This window comes from Haliotis asinina, chromosome 3, assembly GCF_037392515.1.
Source record: "Haliotis asinina isolate JCU_RB_2024 chromosome 3, JCU_Hal_asi_v2, whole genome shotgun sequence".
NCBI lineage: Eukaryota > Metazoa > Mollusca > Gastropoda > Lepetellida > Haliotidae > Haliotis > Haliotis asinina.
Window position 1 is genome coordinate 72,685,436 of NC_090282.1, and position 23,084 is coordinate 72,708,519.

Genomic DNA, 23,084 nt, shown 5'->3' on the forward strand with positions numbered 1-23,084 from the left:
CAGTTTGCTGAAACTCGCTTCACCTCATGTCTCAGCTGAAGGGTCAGTCAGGTAGTGAAAGTTAGAAATGAGGGAAAGGGTAGAGAGTTAAAGATGATGAGAAGTGGATGGTGCGAAAGGCAAGAGATAAGAAGTAAAGGTGTGAAAGTAGAGGGTGAGAGATGAGATATGGAGAGAAGGTAAGAACAAGACGTGGAAGGCAGATAACAAGTGGAGAGAGAATGAGAACATAAGGAGAAGTGAAGAGAAGATAATACGTGGAGAGATGATAATGAGAAGATAAGGAGATTAAGTGGATAGTGCGATATAAGGGAGTTGTCTAAACATTTCCAGAAGTAAACTTCTAGCTGCTTTCCTACCTGCATTCTGCACCGGGCAGGAGTCTGTGTTGCAGGATTCCTGTTCCTTAGGCTTGAGACTAGCATCACATCCACGTGCAGACTGCTGTGATGTGAGGTTGACACACTGTACCAGGCGCACCTGCTGCCCACCGCCACAGGTCTGTGAACACTGCAACACAAGTACACCCAAAGTCAGCTTGTCCCTCCTGATGGTCACAATTATGTATATGTTAGGCAGACATCCTGAGAATTAATCCTGAAATACTTAGTCATTGAGCTGTGATGTTTACCAGAATTAGGGGTCCTTTTTCTTGCAGAATTTAAATCTAGGGAAAACCAAATATTTTATTTTCTGAAATACTGCAGGGATAGAATCCCTTGGCATTCATGTTTGATGTCAAACAGTGCATTGGATTAGATTTTGATGTCACCAAATTTTTTCGAAACCAGTTTTAATCACATCTCACAATAACAGATTAATCAATACTCTGAACTGACTCTCACTCCAGTGTAATTCAGTTCCATTCTGGTTTAACATCCAATGATGCCCCACTCTGCTTACTGTTAACACCCACATGGAAGCAGTGTATAATATTCCCAAAATAGTTTTAGCTGTAAATTATTAATGATTACACTATGCCATTTAGAAAGTGGTCAGATGTAATATATGTCATGTTTGAGATGATACTTGCTTAGTAAAGTACAAGTTCTAGTGCTTTTTTGGTGGAGTACCATCCAGGATTTGAACCCACACTCTCAGTCAGTCCCCTAATTGCCAGCACACAAAGTCAGCTGCCTAACCCACACAGCTTACAGTCGGACAACTGGTAGTCTAGACTGCATACTTTGTGTACTTTGGTCCTTTAAATCACCTGCTTTGGGTTAAGATTATACTAAATGATCTACAAACTGCACAGTGCATGACTTACCACACTCCAGTCTCCATTGACCCAGGAGATACAAGCCTGAAGTTTACACTCGCGGGTTTTTGGGGGCTTCTCTCGGGGATCACACTTGTTGGGAGTGTTACAATATACATGTCGACTCTGGACAGCATAGCCACAGGTTGCAGAGCACTGTCCAAGAAAACACATGCAAAATAACATTAGGTCTTCTGAAATCAACAGGACTCAGAAAGAAGAATAACTGATTCATTGATACAATACTTCTTTCTCTTATTCTTTGAATATTTACAGTTGATTAATATACAACTCAGCTAGAAAGTTCCATGGGATTTTCAATGTTTGGGTTATTACATTTTTGTGACAAAAAACATGTTATCTTCAAATTCTGCCAACATTTCATATACATTTTACACATTCCATGGTTAAAAGAGCCTTCAAAGTAGGGGTTATGATGAATTTAAGGGCAAGTCATCCATTTTGTTCAGGAGAGATAGGAGGGATAATCTATTTTGTACACATTCATTTGGGGGGTTCAAAAACTGTGTATATAAAAATATTCTAAAATTATGCCTAGAAAATTATGGGAACAGGGACAGAGGGTCACTGATTTTGTACATGACATGCAGGGGCAGAGGGGGCGCTTACTTTGTATATAAATACTTGGGGGTGGTCATTCTCTTTGTGCATGCTTCTCTATTAATATCATCATCATCACCCTTTCTGGCCATAAATTATGAACGGTCCCTTATAATATATAAACCCATAATACATGTATTTTATAATTCTATAAAACTTGACCAGTTGTCAAGGGGTAGGTGATAAATACTGTTACAACCCACCTGATTCCACTGTGTCGTCTGCCACCTGAGACATGGCATACGGTGACAGGCCTCAATATCTGTAGGTTTCATGGTAATATCACAATATGCTGCTGGTATTTCCCGGCCTGTTCTAACCTCCACACAGTACACCTTTCTTATCTTCGTGCCGCCTCCACAGTGACGGGAACACTGTAAAACAGGTAGATCTTGTGTTTATATAGCAGACGTCTCAGTGAACTGTGTTTTCTGCAACTTTAATCAGTATTCTTGTTGCATGTGTACTTATCAGCTTGATGTGGAGAGAAAGCCTCCGGTGTAAAAATGTCTAAGATGTTTCCCAGACGTTAAACCCATAAACTTGGTGCTGACAGTCTAAGAAACCAAATCTTCAACTTCAAACGGGCCCTATAAAAAGGGAGGCAACTCTGCTCAGCCACTTGCCCTGTGTCCTTGTACAGTCAACAGGCTGACAGTCATACATTTTGCATATGGCTGGAAAGCAGCGTATTTAAGTTAGGCTGGTAATACTGGTAACATACTGACACACCTTTCTTACACCTTACATCTATAGTGACATCTGCTACATCTTGCTTGACTCACCCTGACTCACCTTGTCACACTACTCACCTTGATCCATTCAACCTCTCACTCACCTTGCTGCACTCTCTTTTTAACTCACCTTGTTGAATTCAACCACTCACTCATCTTGCAACACTCACCCTCTGACTCACCTTGCTCAACTCACCCTCTGACTCACCTAGTTGAATTCAAACAACAAACCTAGCTCCCTTCACCCACTGACTCACCAAGCTCCACTCACTCTCTGACTCACCTAGCTGATTTCGCCCAACAACTCACCTAGCTCCATTAACTCCCCTTGCTCCACTCACTCTCTGACACCTTGCTCAGTTCACCCACTGACTCACCAAGCTTCACTCACCCTAATGAATACACCCGCTGACTCACCTTGCTCCACTGACCCTATTCACCCAGCTGAATTTACCCACTGACACTTTGACTCACCTTGCTGAATTCAATCACACACCTTGCTTCACTCCCTCTTAGATTCACATGGTTGATTTGACCCACTGACTCACCTTGCTCCACTCACCCACTGATTCACCTTGCTGAAATCACCCACTGACTCACCTTGCTCCACTCTCTGGTCTGCCACCAATACATCACAGTCTTGTCCTTCTGTTTAGTTCCTTGCTCCTCTGGCTTGTCACTGGGAGTTACTGTTACAGAGTTATCTTCCCCTATTGTACTCATTTCAAAATGGATTGGAGTGTTGCTTGTTGACTTTGTGAGTGTTTTAAGAGTCGGTGAGAGAGTATTAACCTTGCTAGTCTTTCCATGTAATACATCATTCTCAGACTGTTTGTTATTTAAGACAATATTTTTATTTTTATGATGCTTCCGATGATAATGATTATGACGATGTTTATGAGGTACATCCATGTTGCTTTCAGGAATCAAAATAGTATTGTCTTCCCCATTCAAATCAATGCTAGACTCCCCCAGTTTTATTTCATTTGATTTTGTTTTCATTTCTCCACCTATAGCAGTATTGGTGCTTCCTATAGATATTTTATTGGTTGACATCTTCATGTTGGTTACTGGTGATGACTGGTTGCTGCTTGATACAGTTGGCTGAGAATTTGGTAATGTAGATTTGAAATTAAGATCCGTAGTTGGGGCAACAGTATTAACATCTGACGTTGTTTCATCTGTGTTCATATCAATCGTGGCAATGTTGTTATCAAATGTTGTTTCTATATCTGGTTCCTGTGTCGTTGTTTCAGGCAATGGACATTCCTGAACCAGACAAATCTTCTCTGATATTGGTTCAAGGTCAGGGTCACATTTATCACCTCCCTCACACTTGACGTTACGATACTTAACACCATCACCACAGGTCTGGCTACACTGAAATGTGGAATTTAAAAGAGATGAGATTTTTTGCATAAAACATACACCTCTGTTTCGCCAAAAAGTTTTAAGGACTCATCTTGAAAATATGTACTGATTATAACCCTTCACCTCAGAAAGCTTGCAATGGAACAACATATCTGCTGTCAAGTATTCCTGTTTGATGTTTGAGCCAGATAAATGCAAACAATACAGACTTAAACAGAAAATGAAACTCTGAAACTTTCACTTGTCCTTCTGAGGACTGATTACTCAAGTCACTCGTCCCAGTCTAAGTAGAGATTTTTCTAATATTTGTAATATTTATTTATCTAAAATCACTTACCATAAAAGCACACATTATTGTTCTAATATCGTAGCAAGTTCCACACAATAGAGTAAAATTCAAATGAACTCACATCCGACCATTTCTCCACCTCCCACTTGCCACATGTAAAATTGCTGCATGGTCTCTGTGACTGTGGTTTGGAGTCAGGGTCACACTGGGCCTCCCCGTCCCGTGCACTGCACCACACCCGCCTGGTCTGCAGGGCACAGGGGTTGCTGGTACACTGTAGTAATATGCAGGTATTTTCATGGTTAGCACTGCTTGCGGTAGCAATGTATCAATACTGAGCAGCAAAAGAAACACAAGTTAAAAAAAAACTGAATCTCATAAAAGTTAGAGTTCATATTTATGTCTTCCATTTAAAAATTTGATAAAAAGTCAAATCTCATAACAGTAAGTGTCCATGTTTAAGTCTTCTATGAAAAGTTGACAAAAGGCCAGAACTGCATTTCTTTTACTGTTTAGTTTATGTGTCGAAGCATTGCAGGCAGACTTACCATTTAATTCTGGATTTATTTTGAAAACTTGCATTAATTTGATAACTAAGGATAGCTTCACCTTACTGACCTTCAAGAAAATTATTTCTGAATCTTACCAAAGTACAAAACATTCAGCATAAAATGAACTTGTTGATTGCAACAATACCTGTTGAGGCAGATGGCACTGAAGCTGATGACATTCCGACAAGACCACCATGAAGAACACAATCAAGGATCACAATAACATAATCTATGACAGAGGGTTAATCCAGAATAACCCAGTGCATCAAGCCTAGCAGTCACAAAACCTAAAAGGTTCAAATTCACCTTAATTCAGTTCCTATGCAGTTGATCTCCATGCCTCGACACCAGAACAAAATTCCCTCTTAATAAAACACACTGCTAACTTCAACTGAAGTACACAATCTCATGTTAATGAAACAGACAGCTAGCTTCAACTTCCCTCACTCACCTTGGACCACTCTGAATGCAGCCAGTCCACATCACCTGGGCAGGGGTCCTTGTGTCGACAGGGCTCAACCTCTGTTGGTTTATTCAGCCCTTTACATGGCCCATCCTCCAGAGCAATCTGCTCATCAGGGCCCAGACTTCGAACACAAATCACAGTGCGGCGATGGATGCCATTCTTTCCACATGTCACTGAACAGTGCTGCCAAGGACCTGTCCACCATCTTGAAAAAGCAAAGCCATCAATGCTGTATAATACTTACATTTGTGTATGAGCGCAGTTCTCATTATTTGAATCGTATTACTGAATTCATGTGGTTTCAAAATGACTATGATCCACCTGCCTGGCTAAATAAACTTTGCACCTGAATATTCAGTCATAACGATAACGTCATTACCCATTGTGTGTATGGTACTCGGTGAAACTCAGTGTTGCATTCACCGATCTCAGATGTGTCTCTTACTCACTTACCTTGCCAGGATACACATGACTAACAGACTCAGTGTTGCACTCACCAATTTCAGATGTGTCTCTTACTCAGTTACCGTGTGAGGATACACATGACCAACAGGCTCAGTATTGCACTCACCAATTTCAGATGTGTCTCTTACTTAGTTACCAACAGGCTCAGTGTTGCATTCACTGATCTCAGATGTGTCTCTTACTCTGTTACCTTGTGAAGATACACATGACCAACAGGCTCAGTGTTGCATTCATCCATCTCACATTTGACTCTTACTTGGTTACCTTGTGAGGATACACATGACCAACAGACTCAGTGTTGCATTCACCCATCTCAGATGTGTCTCTTACTCTGTTACCTTGTGAGGATATACATGACCAACAGGCTCAGTGTTGCATTCACCGGTCTCTGATGTGTCTCTTACTCTGTTACCTTGTGAGGATACACATGACCAACAGGCTCAGTGTTGCAGTCAGATGTGTCTCTTACTCAGTTACCTTGCCAGTGTGAGTTTTGACCTAAGTTCAAGTTTTTGCTCAAATTTGACAAAACGCAGGAACATGCATTTTTGGGAATGAACTGAAATCGGATTCAAACTCAAACATAGTAGACAATCTGAGTTTTGTTGACAGATTTTATTAATTGCTTGAACTTTTCTATTTAAAAAAAATGCAGTTGAGTTAAAAATTTAGCTGTTTCAAATTGTCAAACTCAGTTTGAGATTTGAGTGAGAAATCGGGGCCAGTTGTCATAAGGCTGGTACAGAGCTGGTATCAACATCAAACAGTATTCACTCCCTCACTCACCTGGCTGGACACAGATGGCCATTACAGCTGCGGAGCTTGTCATCTGGCTTAGATGAGGCATTACAGTACATCTCGTCAACAACACCTGCCTCCTTCTCAACACACACCACCTGGGAACGCTTGGTACCTACAAACAACACAGTGGAATTTTTCACTTTCTGTACAACCCTCAACAAACTTCATCCAAAAGTCATGATAAATTAATGCAATTTCCATTTGTCTGATGACTGAAAATTTTAAAAAGAGGAACAATGAAAATACCTAAATTAAGTAAATTTAATTACATTTACAAATTAACCAAATCATCGTGTGAAGTATGTTATTGTAAAATTAACCCTGAACACACTCACTCACCCCCTGGACCTGCAATGTTAGCTGTGATATAACTGAAATATTGTCTTCAGCAACATGAAACTCACTCACTCACTCACTCACTCACTCACTCACTCACTCACTCACTCACTCACTCACTCACTCACTCCCTTCCTTCAAATCAGATATATGAAAATATTTGCAATAGTTTGATGTCTACTATGCGACAAGAATCGACCTCAGCAGTAAATGGTCAGGCATCTAAAGATGGTATCTGATGTGTTATGTGATTGTTCCCTACCTCCACCACAAGACACAGTGCAATGCGACCAGTCAGAGAACTCCCAGCGGAACTCTGGTGAGCGAGTATCTGTAGCATTCTCCTTGGGCACCGTGTACTCATACACCACTCCTGGGTTTGTCGTCTGCAGCAGCAGCTGGGAGGTAATCATAAAACTATTACCCATAAAACACAGATACAGCTTTGTGAAAAGGACCTATAGTTCAAGTGACACATAGTCTTGTTATACATGTATTTTATGTACTTCTGACTACCTACAAAAATAATATTAAATACATCTTCACAGATATTTACTGCTCCAAAACAAGAAAATGTGCACATATGTCCCCATGGAGATGAGACTGATAATACAATGTGATTGAGATTGACATCTGATGATCAAGGGGAAAATATGAACCATGAACATATTCTGGTAGCGTGCACATGTGCGCTACATAAACATCCTATAGTAGTAATAAATATAACTTAACACCATACAAATTATCCAACTGTTTCACAAAAAGAACATGAAGATCTTAATGACTTGAAAGTATAATGTTCTCATGAAAAGAATCCCATTCAGAATGCTTTCGGGGAGGAACATCCACACAGAATTTCACCTGACATATTCTGACAATTGGCATTTTCTTGTGTCCATGCTTACCATTATGTGCAGTGGTTCTTTGAGTGGCCCAGCAGCTTTGAAGTGCTCCTTGTTGCCTTTCCTGCGGTACTGAATGATAGTGCCAGCAGCCTCGTAGTCCCCGCTCCACTGGATGAACCAGTGACCGTTGAGGAAGTACTTCCCCTGCTGGTCCTTCAGGGCCAAGAAGTTGTTGGCTGCAGCTACTTCCTCCACTCGGATGTTACGAGCACCAACTGGAATCACCGTGGCTTCTACGTAGCCTGGAGTCAATTGATGAAACATCACATTATGTGCGGCAATGATGAACTTTTTCATGAATAAGTTACTTGTCTTTACTTAAAGAATGAACTATCATACATCATACTTGCCAGTGAAGGAAATATGTTTCTTCATCAAGGGCTGCCAAAACAAGACTTTAATGAAGGCTTAGTAAGACTTTCCGCACACACCACAGGAATAAGCATACCATTTTCCACATTTTTTAAAGGAATTATTATAAAAGTACAGCTGAACTTGATAACACTAAAACCTGTTACTAAACATGATGTTTGCCTCTTGTGTACATGTCTAGTTCAGATCCCCCCAAAGAAACAAATTGCAGCTTGTTTTGTCACTAGTAGATCTGATTAAATATGGAATCAACTATGTCTTATTTTTTTGCTAATACATCTTTGAGTCATGACATGCAGAAATATACAGCTCATGTAAATGAGTGAGCTCAATGTAGTGCCATGTCGGAGTACTGAGAATTTCATCGTGTAATTCAAACATAAAGGCATACTTAAATAGTTTATGTCTTTTGGATATTTCTGCTACACAGTTACCTAATTTGTCTGTTTCATTAAACTGCTTCTTGACAGTCTTGCAGGTGGATCCATCACCATAGCAGACACCACATCGGTCCTCCACGGCGTTGGAGTCAATGATCCAATCACAACCAACATGCTGAAGGACCAACACATCAGCATATGTAGCTAAACTGGGAACAACATCTCCATTGGACTACTTTGACTATTCTTTATGTTGGTATCTATATTTGAACAGTGTAACATCAATGTTGACTATATGAGCCTGAACTAAAACACAGACTAAAAAATTGTATATAAAACAGCTATTTCAAGGCCCAGCTGCCCACAGCAATCTTAGGGCCATAATTATCATATATCCATGTTAGAGTATATGATTTACAATCACCAAAGGACTAAGATTGTTTTCTGCAAGTGGGCCCAGTACTTTTAGGAACTGACATTACTGCATTGCATTATTGGTACAATAATGGGTACTGTGCATCTATTACTACAGTAATTACAGTAATGGGTACTGGTTATCAATATTGATCTGGCTTTCTTACAATCATGCAAATATAGGGTACAAGGGATCTAACCTGTCTTGGCAATGCAACAAGAAAACCAATGTTGGGTACTACCTGTCTGAATCTGTCTGGACTCCTTACCCTGCATCGTCCAGTGTCTGGTAACAAGGACACCTGGAGGGTCACCTACCCGACAACGTCCACTGATACACATGTTCCGACCACCAGGGATGCATGGAGTACCATCAGTAAGCATATCCTTCAGCATGACGGAGAAGAACTTGTCTACAGGTTTACAATGCAGTTGGCAGGGAGTATCTGAAACAAGAAGTTACCTCCCTTGAAAATATACTTCGTAGTTAAAAACTTTAGGAACAAGAAGTAATAAAAACCATCAGAAACGTTACTGTAATGTAAATATTATCCCTAAATGTTTTGGACAGTATTTAAAGTAGATTATCATGGTAATATCTTAGGCATTAGTACAGTACTGACCAAGGATCATTCACATACAGTAACTGCATTCTGTTCCCATGTAATTTTTGCCCATCAGTCACAAATCATTGAATGTAATAACCTTCCTCCACTGGCATAAAATATTAAATGTCTTTGGTTTTCTTTTATTTCAGTCTTCAGTCTGACCTACTAAAGTTTAACAGCCAATTATTTGGGACTTCATGATATTTTACGACAGCTTCTTTCAATATGCTATAAAGTTTCACTCCAGTGCTGAGGCACCCGCAAGATGTTCTTAAGAGGGAAATGGCTGGGGTGTACATAATCTGGGAATAATCTACAGGTACATACGTGGTGTCAGCACTGGTTCCCATTCATGAAGACCCTCCTTGTAAGGGATGCGGTTGAACTCTGAACACTGTACATGTCGGAAGCTGGGAGTATTATCTGGGCAGGGCTGTTACAGACAGACATATACACTGTAACACACTGCATGGTGAAGTAACATACACACACATTATGATACACTGTATGGTGAAGTTGCATACACACACATTATGATACACTGTATGGTGAAGTTGCACACACACACATTAGGATACACTGTATGGTGAAGTTGCATACACACACATTAGGATACACTGTATGGTGAAGTTGCATACACACACATTAGGATACACTGTATGGTGAAGTTGCATACACACACATTAGGATACACTGTATGGTGAAGTAACATACACACACATTAGGATACACTGTATGGTGAAGTTGCATACATTTACACAAATATTTGCCCTTGTGTACTCTGTCACCATACACACCTTACACTGCAATAAGTAACAAGTCTTTGAAGCATTTTTAAAAGATCATATATGATTAGAGATTATGAAGAATAATTATTCTAAAAGTACCTGGTATATGGATTAAACAATAATGCACATAATGCTTACATCAGTCTTGCAAATACGGTAACGCTTCCTCTCTCCAATACAGTATTTCCCTCCATGGGATGGGCTGGAAGTTAGATAAGCAAAAATGAATCTCACAATTAGTTCTAGTTACGAATGAAAACATTATCAGTAACATGTCCTCTAAACTCACAGATGTCAACATCTTCCCAGTAAACAAGTCAACAGCAAAGTATAGAAAGAGGCACTAAACCTAGTTAAATTATGTGGCCACACAACACAGGTGCTGTCAAAAAGTGAATGTTAGTCTGACACTCAACAAACTTGAGCTTGAGCCAGCTGGTGATCCTTTTCATGCATTGCAAGGTGCATGGTTATTTGATTTGTCAGATGTTAGATAGCCTTATACTACCATATGTAAATTTGAACGAGATGTGAGGCCAAATGAATAAATTTGAGTACCCTTATCAGGAGTCCGTGAGTTTGGATTTATGCCACTTTCAGTAATTTTACACACTGATGAAAATGTGAAAGATCAAACACTGGCCATGTTGTGATAACCACTAGGTTACACTACCAACCCACCCATTATGTTCAATTGTCAGTACTAACAGATAAACCTATGAACATGGATAAAATGGGTGCACAGCCAGATGACCTCACTTAGCACAAGGTAGGACTTACGGTGGGTTATCACAGTGACGCGCGGAGTAGGAGATCCCTGCCCCACAGGACCGTGTGCACTCCGTCCATCCTGCCCACTGACCCCACTCCCCATTGATGGCCTGGGGTCGCTCGCCAATCTCAACACACCGACCATTGTAACACCACTGAAAAACAAATAGAAATGACATCATGTTTCATAACATTTAAATTAACTTCATTTTACCAAGAAATGTAATGCTGTTTCTATATACATTACAGCCCATCAAGATCTGGGTTGGAATTGTCCTCAGTAACCTATACTTGTTGTATGAGATGACTAACTGCATCGGATAGTCATACTGACGTAAGTGACACATGTCATCATATCCGAAATGCGTAGATTGATGCTCATGTTATTGATGACTGAACTGTCTGGTCCAGACTCCATTATTTACAGACCACTACCATAGTGCAGGAATATTGCAGAGCGTGGAGTTAAAGCATACACCAACAACATAGCAAAATAGAGTGTATTGTATTACAATTCTCCTTACACCTTCTCATATCTGTCTTTATTTTTATCAAAAACAAAGTGCAGTTTGTGAAAACAATTTAATAATATGTTCCTCTGTATGCATGGTTCATCTCTTTCTGCTAGAGTTTATAAAAACATAGGTTTATTTGTGGGGCTAAATGTCAGTGTTGGCAGGTATCTGAACAATCCTCTCTGTCTCACCATATCTTTTCCACATAAGGTGCCCTCTGCGGCTGCCTGCAGTTTGGTGGAGCATTTGTTGTCAACTCGGCACCACAGGGTGTTGCACACATTCTGGTATCATCAAACATGGTAGTATTAATACAAATACATACACAGAAAACTGAGTCACTTTCTGATCTAATTATCAAATACATTTTCATAATTAACATTATTATTGACAAAAAACTTAAATCACTTCTTCATGAAACATTTAAAACTTCATTTTAAATAGACTGCAACAAACAGTCTAACACTGCTGATGAAAATTTTGGGGGACAAGATGCTGTTGTACAGAGCAGTCCTGACACTATGACTCTCGTTTGTCTAGGTTTAGAAATGGGAGTTACGATCACCATGGCATTAAGATTGCTTTGTGCAACCGCACCTAGGGAAACAGTTCTTTTATTATGTCTGACACAAGAAGGTCTGGGGAAAAATAGTCTTCAGCAACCCATGCTTGCCGAAAAGGCAACTATGCTTGTCATAAGAGGTGACTAATCGAATCGATTGGTCAGATTCGCTGACTTGGTTTACACATGTAATCAGTTTCCAGTTGTGCAGATCGATGCTCCTGCTGTTGATCACTGAATTGTCTGGTCCAGACTTGATTAAATCTGCCATCTGAATTATCATTATCACATAAAGACAGAAAAGCACACAGCAGTACATGAAGTACCAGGTATATACAGGTTTCCTACCTCGATGACCTCAATCCCTTCACACAGAGCAGCATCACTTCCATACTGCAGTCTGCACTGATGGTCAGTGTCGTACATGATCCCTGCTGGCTGCAACGGGAACTTGAAATCTCGGTGATGTCCTGGCTCATCGTCCAGACAGTAACCCCACTGACGGCTGCACAAACAGAGGAGTATTGAACATCAACGTAAGACAATAACCAGTCTTGACTATCCCCAGGAAGACATTCCATTTGATATAAAGGGCATAATAGATTGGACCACTGAAAATCAGTGATGACACCAAGGTGTTTGCCAAAAGAGTAAGCCTCCTACCCTTCTGGTAACCCCTGGTATCCACACTATTTGCCAAATATATCATGCATCTAATACCTTATGTCATACAACAAAGTCCTGCCATGGATATGGGCACCTGCTATCAAACCAGAGAACCAGATAAGCCAAAAATCAAATGACTTTAGGTTTGTTCAGTTTACCTGTTGTCAGAGGCACACTCATAAATTTTCCAACCTTTGTTTTGTTGTTTAATTGTCCACTCAGCCAATGTGCATCAGTCAAGTGATTGATAGCATGAGCAACAATCCATATGGTCCGAGTCTGATGCAATAGGCTCCACAAAGTCATTTTGCAATGGCAATGAGAATTTAGTCTGTCACAGTCCCTGAACCCTGTCTCAAGTCTAGATATCTGCAGGTTCTGAATCTCCCATCTCATGGGAGCTCCTTTCTCACTTAAATGGGATTACTTGTTATTATCAAAATTATATGTTTTCAGAGACTGAGTATCAGTGTGATAGGAAGTGTGCCGCTGAAGATCTATCACATCCAGCATCACTTACACCTACACAGTGTGTGAAGTGTATATCTGGTGTTGAGTTGACGACTTGTCTTTGTCTAATGCCACAATATTGTCTGATTCAGCAATATTCCAGCTTATATGGTGGCTGTATGCAAGTAATCAAGTCTGGACCAGACAATCCAGTCATCAGTGGTATGAGCATTGACCTACACTACTGAGATACAATAGAATGTGTAAATCAAGTCAGCAAGTCTGACCACACGACCTAGTTAGTCGCCTCTTATGACAAGTATGGGTTGCTGAAGATCAATTCTAACCTGGATCGTCATGGTGGGAGATAAGCATGGCTTACTGATGGTCAGTTCAAACCCAGATCTTCACGGGTCCTAATATGGGAATATTGCCAACACTGACATACAACTGAATCACTCACTAACAAACAGATCTGGGATGAAGAAAACAGAACTACTTAAACTAAGATTGCTGTTTGTGAGAAACAGAACACATCCTTTTCTCACACACAAGGATGTTAGAAGGGAATGGGTGTAAACTGTTCATTTCCTAAACTGGGAGTGTGTCCATGAACATGACAAGGCTTCTAGTCACACAATAACAGCACACATACACTGTTGATTGAAAGAAAACATGACATGTTCCACTGTCATAATTGGTCAGAGCACCACATTTAAAAAAATATTGTTCTACACTGTGTTATGTCACTAGACTTTACTTTCTGCTTGAGTACATTTTCCAGATGTACTGGAATATGTGGATCAATCAAATGTTCCCAAAAATGGGTTTTGAATAGAATGTGAATGTGCTTAATATACGTTCTGGTGACATTTGATAGACTCATTCAATAGATCAATGGAAATCACCTGAATCTTCACACAACACATGCAGCAACACCCTACCATAGTTGACATTAGTCACTGACGTAAATGTGCCATACTGACCATCAAAAGGTTAAGGCCATATGTACCCTCTGTCATGTGTACTCGCACTGATGAGAATGGGTATGAGCGATAAACGAGGAAAATGCGTCAGGGTCTCAGAGGCTGCAGGACCCCATACAGGATTCATACGGATGATTCATAAGAATGACCCCAGCACAATCAAAACCAATGGAATTCAGATCCGTGGAAAATTCTCATCCCTGTACTCATACATGAGTTTATGTACATGGTAGTGTTGAGGCTATGAACTGGACCATAGGGGACAACAGTCCATGACAGAACAAATGTGTCATCTTTGAAGGTATCATCATGTTGTACACCTGGGGAAACTACTCTGACTATTCGCTATTTACATGACTCACTCGAGGAACTGTGTGATGGACTGTCGGCTACAGTTGGACCAGCTCATGGGGGTGGAATCGGCTATGAGATGCGGCGCCATCACAAACTGCTTCCCCTTGGGTGCTTCACACTTGTTATGAATACCATCATGCTTCATGCCAAAACTGGAACAACGAATGCATGTTTAACTCTAAATTTATAAAATCACAAAATAAATGTTTAGTAAATCAGTTTCTAAGTCTTTTTCAATAGCCACTGACTGGATGACTTAGCCACAGTATAAAAAACCTGGAAACCTGACTGACCATATAGAATTAGGTACTTATCAATCAGTTTCAATTTATACAAATGACATATGCTGAGGGAAATTTTGCTATATATGTATATCAAGTTTTGAGTGTCCTCCAAGAATAACTTACTGTTCTAGATACAATCATTCCAACCAACCAAACTTTTCCCTCTCAAACCAACTCCATGTAACTGTAGCCAAAAGAGCAACATTTTTTGTGATGGTTAAATGTCTTAAATCAAACAGAAGTATAGTATGTTGTTTACTTGTGGCCAAGTTCATGAGCGATAGTGAAGGCGAGAGCCAGTCCAGTATCTTCGTTGACACTGCATGTGCGATGAGGTTGACACATGCCTGCCACCTGGGCCAGACCAAGTGTACTGCATGGTTCATTCATTCGGGAACAGATGTTGTGTCTGAAATATAGAGAGAATGTCACCCAAGTGTCTACTGATACCAAGTATATCAACACTAGTTGATAAAGTAACAAATTTCCAAGGCTTGCCGAGGATATTTTTACCTTTATCAATGAGGGTGAGGTTCTATTTATCATCCAAAATCATTCTTCATTAGTTTTTTCAATGAAAAATCTACAGCTCTGAACACAACTTCCATCAGATTTGCAGGGCAGTGATGTCATAGCATTGTGACATCATCAACTTCATGACATCATAGCATTGTTAGGGCATTGTACAAAATCTACTGTCAAAACAATATCTCCTAGGAGATATCATCTGATCCTACACAAACAATATCTCCTGTGGAACACAATTTGGGATGATAAATCATTTTACTAGACTTGCATGTACAGGATGAAAACTGGTAATAGGTTTATCTTGAGTGTCTCTGCTACAGCATTTGAATCTAGGGATCTCCTGAAGCTTTAGCTGTAAGATACTGGCAAAAGTAGTTTTCACTTTTGTATTACTTTAGAGGGACAGACAGCAATATTCCAGCATTATAACAACAACCTTTCAAATACTCTTGGCCAAAGGGTCATTTGATTGATTGATTGATTGATAGTATGGGAAACGATCCATATATTGGAGAAGGATGGTGCATGATCAACACCATGAGTCAGACCATCCATTTTATTTGGTCAGCACTTACAGCCACTACAGAATGCAGGAGAATAAGACTTTTTGCACTCCTCTGCAAACATAAAGCTGAAAGAAATATAATCATTAAAGCGTCTGAGAAATCAGACAATAACTTGAAATAACATTGAAAGAAAGATTTAGCTTTGGTTTCATTACTTAAGGTTTTGTTCAAGATGTAAGTGCTTAGAGGATGAGCCTGTTCTGCTTATAATTACAAAAAAACCCGAAAGTTCACCTGGTGAGAAGAATGGCAACATCATGATGGTTGGGATGGTCATCGTCACGGAAATTCATCTTCTTCTGCCACTGACAGAAACTACGGAGAGTCTTGTCAGCATGATGCATGATGGTCAAATCCTCCTGTAGCAAACAAATCATTCACATTATCATAGCCACAGGGCCTGCCTCATCATAAAGATTGAGACTGTCTGTATGTCATCTCTGACCAGGTACTCTCTGGACATCCTATAGACCGAGGCATCTTGAGACATCTTTGGACGTCCTTTAGACTTGGTCAAAATTGATCATCACGTTGATATGTTTAGGAGCTTCTTATCATTGTATTGATTCCCTGTTACAGAATAACATATAAAGTCCCTGACAAGTTTGTAATTACTTTAAAAATCTTGAGGAGTGAGTGAGTTTACTTTTACTCCATACTCAGAAACATTAAACATGTGGTGGCAGTCTGTGAAAAATCTAGTCTTGACTAGAAAATCCAGTGATCGACAGCATTGATCTACACAATTGGGATACAATGAAATGTGTCAACAAAGTCAGCAAGCCTGTACTGCTGATCCCCTTAGTCACCTCTTACGACAAGCATGGGGTACTGAAGACCAATATTCTAGCCTGGACCTTCACAGGTGGAAAACTTGAGGATGATGCTACAATTTGCAGACATAACATATGTCAACATGGCTTTCAATAAGTTAATTCATCATACTGATAACTGATGAAAACAAAATGAAAGAAATATGTAACAACAAGGCATGGCTGATTCACCTAATCTTCAGCATGTTGTTTTATTGTTGTTTTTCTTCAGCTCCAACATGGCCAGGAATACCAGTAAGTACACAGTTTCTCAGGACAAATAAAAACTGGACCAATGAACCAACAAGAGCTGTTATCTCTGAGCAAGTTCTCTTAATACAAGCGTTCTAACTTGTTATCTGAGATTAACTACTCATCATCTTAGAGTCTGTACGTGTTATCTTCTCTCTACTAGGAAACAGACACAGACATGGACACTGTGATGTCTCCAAACTTGTCACATGTCCAAACTGAGTGCACTGTCACAAGCCATAAACAACTCCGCAAATTTCCTAAAGTACATTTATGCTGTCTCAGAACACAATTAAAGGACAACTTCAAAATGATGACTAAAGAAGGAATATATAGGAACTAAATTATTACTACAAGAAAACAGTAACTTTTACAATCCCAGTTTCAAAACAAGGGGGTCTGACTTTTTAACAACAGGCAATGTCTGTCTGTATATATGTTGAAAAGGTTAACAAGGATGCTTTACATACTTCACACAGTCTGTCTGTTTGTCTACTTAAAATGAACAATGGAGGGTGACTAATCACTGGATCACTGTCCAGTACAGATGGCCTGTCACAGCACCACCTACCTGGGGCTCCTTCAGCAGGATGATCCTGACAATCACAATATTGATGGCATTGCCAATTGTAGCATCATGGAACATTGTTGCAACCTGCAAATATGAAATAGCTCTGTGAATATGGCAAGGGTAGACTCTACAAGCAACCATCAGCTAAAATGGAGATGCGGTTTACATTAAGAAAATAGATCTTTAGACAACAAACAACTATTTCTTACTATAGGCTAGTGGTTATGTATGTAGCCAGTATACTCAGTGATTATACTGGGAGGAATACAGGTTGACAAAGTGGCAGAATAACAACAGAGGTATGTCCTGTGTATAACCATGTCATTTGAGTGGCATTGTGGGACCTAGTGCTGTATGTTCATTGGGGCAGAATAAATACTCGGACACTGATCGAGATGACAATATTTAGGAAATTACATACTTTCATTGATGATGTACATGAATGTAATAGTTAACAATTACCCTAATTACACAGAGACTATGTCCTGGGTTCACACATGGTTACAATCACCACATGTAGACAAGTACACTGAATTGTTGAAGACAGTGGAACAAAACTCTCATTCATTGTGTTCTACCTGTTGTTACAAATAGTTACTCAGTGATACAACAAACATGATCAGTTGTTATCTGCATGTTGTGTTTGGTATAATCACTTACTTTCAAGAATCTAGAATCACACTGAAAAATATCAAGTGGCCAACTGTTGGAATCGTTGTGCCAAAAAGAAAGGGAAACAACTCTTACAATCATGTTGAATATTTTCCTATGATCTTACATGAGGCATGCAGTACACTGTGTACTTAACACTTCCATTTTGTATGAATGTCACACTGACTGATATTTAAACATTACTTTTCGGAAAACATTTGCGGGTGTAGGGTAGCTGGGGGTCAAAGCGTTCACTGATCTTGCTGCAAGTCAATTTTCCACATGGGTGCAACATGCAAGGCCATTTCTACTGATGTTGCTGGAATATTAAAGATGGTAGCCTAGGACCATGCTCAGTCACTGAAGTACATTCTATAAGCTTCATTTAGATATATATCTACTGAGGGAAAACTGTGCTTCAAAATATGTTCATGCCATCACAGCTTCCAATTTCACCATCAAAGGCAGCCATATATAAGAACCATGTACACAGTTCTATAATCTTCTAATGAAGTGTATGATATTCCATTAACAGAGGCAGACAGACAGCCACATTATGTCGTGGGGAAGCACTTAACACACATGTCATGTACTAGAGGGGATATCAACTAGACATTGTAACCATGGAAGTATGAAAAAAACTACCTTCCACAAATGCATGGTATTATAATGGCTGTATAAAAACGACAACCCTCCACAAATGCATGTTATTATGTCTTGAACCACCAACTGTGTTCATTTTCACCCTCCCTAGAAAGGATAATTATGTAACTAGTTTAACCAGAAAATAAAACAAACAATAATAACATTTTCACTGCAAGTGTTCGTTTATTTCATGTCCCGCCCAAAAATCTCTCACTGAGTTCCTCAGTTTTGGGTTACCCCCTGAATTCTCTCCAGTCCCCTATTCCTCCCAACACAAAATATGACAAGTCCTTAATATAAAAGATGGCAAACAACCAATCACAAACATCAGTGCAATGCAAGATTGCTTCTACATTTTTGCCAATTATAGAACACTCACATACACTAAATCTCAAAATGTGTAATGACGACAAGTATTTGGGTGTGACTACTTGTATGCATTCAAACAGTAATTTTCACCTCTATTTTCCGACCGAGCTGTTCTCCATACTGGCAGCCTGGCCTATTGCCATACCCTACAAAGTGATTAGGCTGTTAGATCCCTCAGTGTTTTCTCTGGAAACTAATCTGTTTACAACTGTGGCAAACCCTGATCCACAGTGGCTGTGGACTAGCTCTTCTGTCAAAAAGTTGTGATTATACATCACTTTCAATATGCTGCATTATTATGAACATGACACTTTTTGGAATCAGATATGAATGAATGAGTCAGCTTCATCATATATGTGTCACAAATTTAAAAATATTGTCTGAACAGTTTTTAGACATTTGCGAATCACATTCATAAGTGGACTGTATGTCCCATGTCGCTGGGAACGGATCGCCTGAACAAGACATAGCTATCAATTTCCTTTACAGCCAGAGGAATACTTGTTCTTTGCACCACAGATAATTTCGGACGTGAATATGGAAGTAAGTGGTGGCCTGGAGTCATGGTATTTTATAAACTTTTTCAGTCATATTCAGCCAGTCATATTCAGCCTGATGTGAGAGAAGGCCCAAATGTATGCAGATTGTATATGCATGCCACTTTTACACCTCCCAATGTATCATATGCTTGTCACAACCAGGACCAAATTCAAAAGGAACTTTAACCATGGTGCAACATCAAGTGAACACAACTCTCTACAGAGAATTTCTCCACCTTACATCACTCGGCCACCCATTACCACACTGAAGCAGATTATGACATTTCATGCTGATGTTAAGTATTATTTCAAAGTCCTCAGATTATCCATCAAGTCAGACTGGCTTTATTTTTCCTCATCCATATGATATTCTAGCAGTTTAGTCACAGAAGATCAATAAAAAGGAAGGTGACTTTTTACAAGGATTCAGATACCTCCTTAAGAAATAAGTGGTCGGTAGAGCTTTAACCATATCTTATCTCTTGAACTGTTAGAATACAATATGGTTATAACAGACTCAAAGGGACCTTTATTATAAGATATGGCTGTTATAAATATCACTTACAGTGTGATTTTCCATCACATGAAAATAGTGAAATTGAAATCTACAAGGAATACCAGATAAATTATTTGATGCCCTAAGAATATTGACATTAAATATGTTATTTTTATGAATTTTGTAAAAATTTGAGTTAGTGAGTATGATTATATGCCACTTTTAGCACTTTTCCAGCAATATCAACAGAAATGGGCTTCCCACACTGTACCAACGTGCAGAATTGAACCTGAGTTTTCAGCATGACAAACGGACACTTTAACCAAGAGACTACCCCATCGCCCCCTGAAAGTGGCAGGATTCTGTAGTGGTGGCTATGAGTGAGTGAGTGAGTGAATTTCGTTTTACGCCGCACTCAGCAATATTCCAGCTATATGGCGGCGGTCTGTGATGGCCATGAAGTATTAATTGACAATGATAGTCAGTGACTGTCCTCAGAGGACACTCATCACTCAAAACCTGAACTGTTATAAGCTTTGTTAGACAGTTGAAAATCCAACTGGTCTAGGGTGATAAACAATTTCAAAATAAATTCCTATGCTCACAACTTAGCACCGCTGAAAAAATTGTATTTCTAAATAACATGAGACAAATGTTATGCCAGTTGTTTCTTTGTTGTTTAATGCCATGCTTTCTGGTAGTAGTAGTCTTGGAGACAAACAAACAAAAACACGGACCCTGTAACTATAAATGTGTCACAGGCTTTTGAAGGAGAATCAAACCATACGCCAACGCCACATGAGGTGTGTTTTTTTTTTTAAATTGTGGTCATGGTATTAGCATACAATGCTATCCATGCAGAACTTTATTGCCAGCAGGAATTTCAGCTGTGAGCATACCGCAGTTGATTCAGAGCTGATAGTTCCATTCTGATGTCATCAACAAACAGATAGGTTTCTTTTCCAGAAATACGTAGAAGACACAGTCATCAATATCCCCCCATAACCTCCAATTTCAGTCAAAGTCGAACTTGTTGCCATGGAAACGCCAAAAATATTTTATTCAGAATTGGGGCAGCCTAGTAGTTAAAGTGTTTGCTCATCACACTGAAGACCTGGGTTTTATTCTTTAAGGGTACAAAGTGTGAAGCCCTTTTCTGGTATTTCAAGTGATAAAACCTCCCCAACACTCACAAAACTGTAACCATCTGTTAAAAATATAGTATTCACACACAATACTTTATGTACATACCTTTCCAGCACTAACATTTCCATGGTTTAAACCTACTTATTCTTCCAATTTATAACAAAGTCAGTTGTACATATAGATATTCAAACAGTTCATCTACTTGGGCACTGACAGTCCACCTCCGTTTCTACTCTGTGATAAATCCAGATACAAAGCATGACGTATGTAGAAAGCACATCTCAAAATGTCGACAACACATATCCATACAACGCATCTTCAAAATATTCAACACACCAACTCTTCTGACATTTTTTGAGGCATAAAGATTTTTGTGTATAAATTCTTGGCACTGGGTCATCCTGTTAAAGAGGCAGCATCTGTCAATCAATAAACTCTGGCATGCATGAATGGCACGGTTCTCCTCCCAGATGGTGCATATTACCGTGCATATCCTGCACTGACATCTGACATACAATGTGCATGCCAACATCAACACATGCTCCAGGGAGTGTTGCAGCACCATCAGAAGGTCAATCTGTACTTCCTGTCCACTGATCAAGGCCAAGTGCATGGGTATATATTCAGAACTCATGTATGAGATGAGGGTTTGAGATTACTTGTTTTCATTGTTCCCATGTAGAGAACTGAACCCAGGTCTTTGGCAAGAGATGTGAAAACTTTACCCACCAGGCTATCTGACTGCCCCAATGCAGGAAATACAAGGGTTTGATAAGTACTGAAATGGTGTAGCATGCTAAAACATAGAATACCTAATTAATTTTTACAGCAGGAGCTTCATATAATGAATATTATTTTGCATCCCTTGGGGTGCAATACATACTTCATCTGCATCCATCCACACATTTGTCTGTACTGAACATATATTTCTGCACTGCATAAAACCACTGCAAACATAGTATTACATTGGTATGTCAGCTAATCGTTGAAAACACAGTGCAGTGATGCCAGTCTTAGATAGTTACAATATGCTGGAAAACAATAATGCTGGAAAACCTGGAAACGGGATTCAAACCAAGCACAGGTTTGTGTCAGCCAAGCCTGTGAGATTGACCTCTGCACAGCATATTCTATTACCACAGACTACTCAAATACCATTCTGAGTGTGCAAAAATAGTACTTGGATATTTACATGTGTAAAGAGAACCGGACTTTGGGTAATATTCTTTGGATAGCGCATGGCATGAATAATGACATCCAACGCTGACAGCATATGTCAAACACCACTACCTGAGCTTAATTATCATGAAGAGATGGACAGATGTCAAAGTACATCTGAAGGAAGTCATCAACTTAAACAATAAAGTATGAGGACACTGCTTGGTTGATCCAGTTCAGACATGTCAGCTATTAGACCTGGGGTTAGTCTCTGGATACATAAAGAAACAAACAATTCCTTTTAAACTGACAAGGAGCTCTAATAAGACAGGAGATTCGCACCAGAACCTAAGGAATGACTTGCTTCATATTGGGTTTCAGCCTTGCTTCATATTGGATTT

The 23,084-nt window shown here is 39.6% G+C and overlaps 1 protein-coding gene across 1 annotated transcript in view; it reads right to left on the minus strand.

Annotated features, from left to right (window-relative positions):
- LOC137278426 (A disintegrin and metalloproteinase with thrombospondin motifs 12-like) overlaps positions 1-23,084 on the minus strand; it is a 126,366-nt gene that overhangs the window by 3,228 nt on the left and 100,054 nt on the right. The window contains exons 5-24 of the mRNA XM_067810748.1: positions 17,680-17,763; positions 16,279-16,403; positions 15,210-15,359; positions 14,675-14,818; positions 12,559-12,715; positions 11,840-11,932; positions 11,143-11,288; positions 10,501-10,564; positions 9,902-10,007; positions 9,285-9,412; positions 8,607-8,727; positions 7,801-8,042; positions 7,158-7,293; positions 6,545-6,671; positions 5,279-5,498; positions 4,398-4,550; positions 3,217-3,996; positions 2,086-2,256; positions 1,271-1,417; positions 360-510 (exon numbers count right to left, since the gene is read on the minus strand). Coding sequence (XP_067666849.1) covers positions 360-510; positions 1,271-1,417; positions 2,086-2,256; positions 3,217-3,996; positions 4,398-4,550; positions 5,279-5,498; positions 6,545-6,671; positions 7,158-7,293; positions 7,801-8,042; positions 8,607-8,727; positions 9,285-9,412; positions 9,902-10,007; positions 10,501-10,564; positions 11,143-11,288; positions 11,840-11,932; positions 12,559-12,715; positions 14,675-14,818; positions 15,210-15,359; positions 16,279-16,403; positions 17,680-17,763 — 3,445 coding nt within the window. The remainder of the gene's footprint in view (positions 1-359; positions 511-1,270; positions 1,418-2,085; positions 2,257-3,216; positions 3,997-4,397; positions 4,551-5,278; positions 5,499-6,544; positions 6,672-7,157; positions 7,294-7,800; positions 8,043-8,606; positions 8,728-9,284; positions 9,413-9,901; positions 10,008-10,500; positions 10,565-11,142; positions 11,289-11,839; positions 11,933-12,558; positions 12,716-14,674; positions 14,819-15,209; positions 15,360-16,278; positions 16,404-17,679; positions 17,764-23,084) is intronic.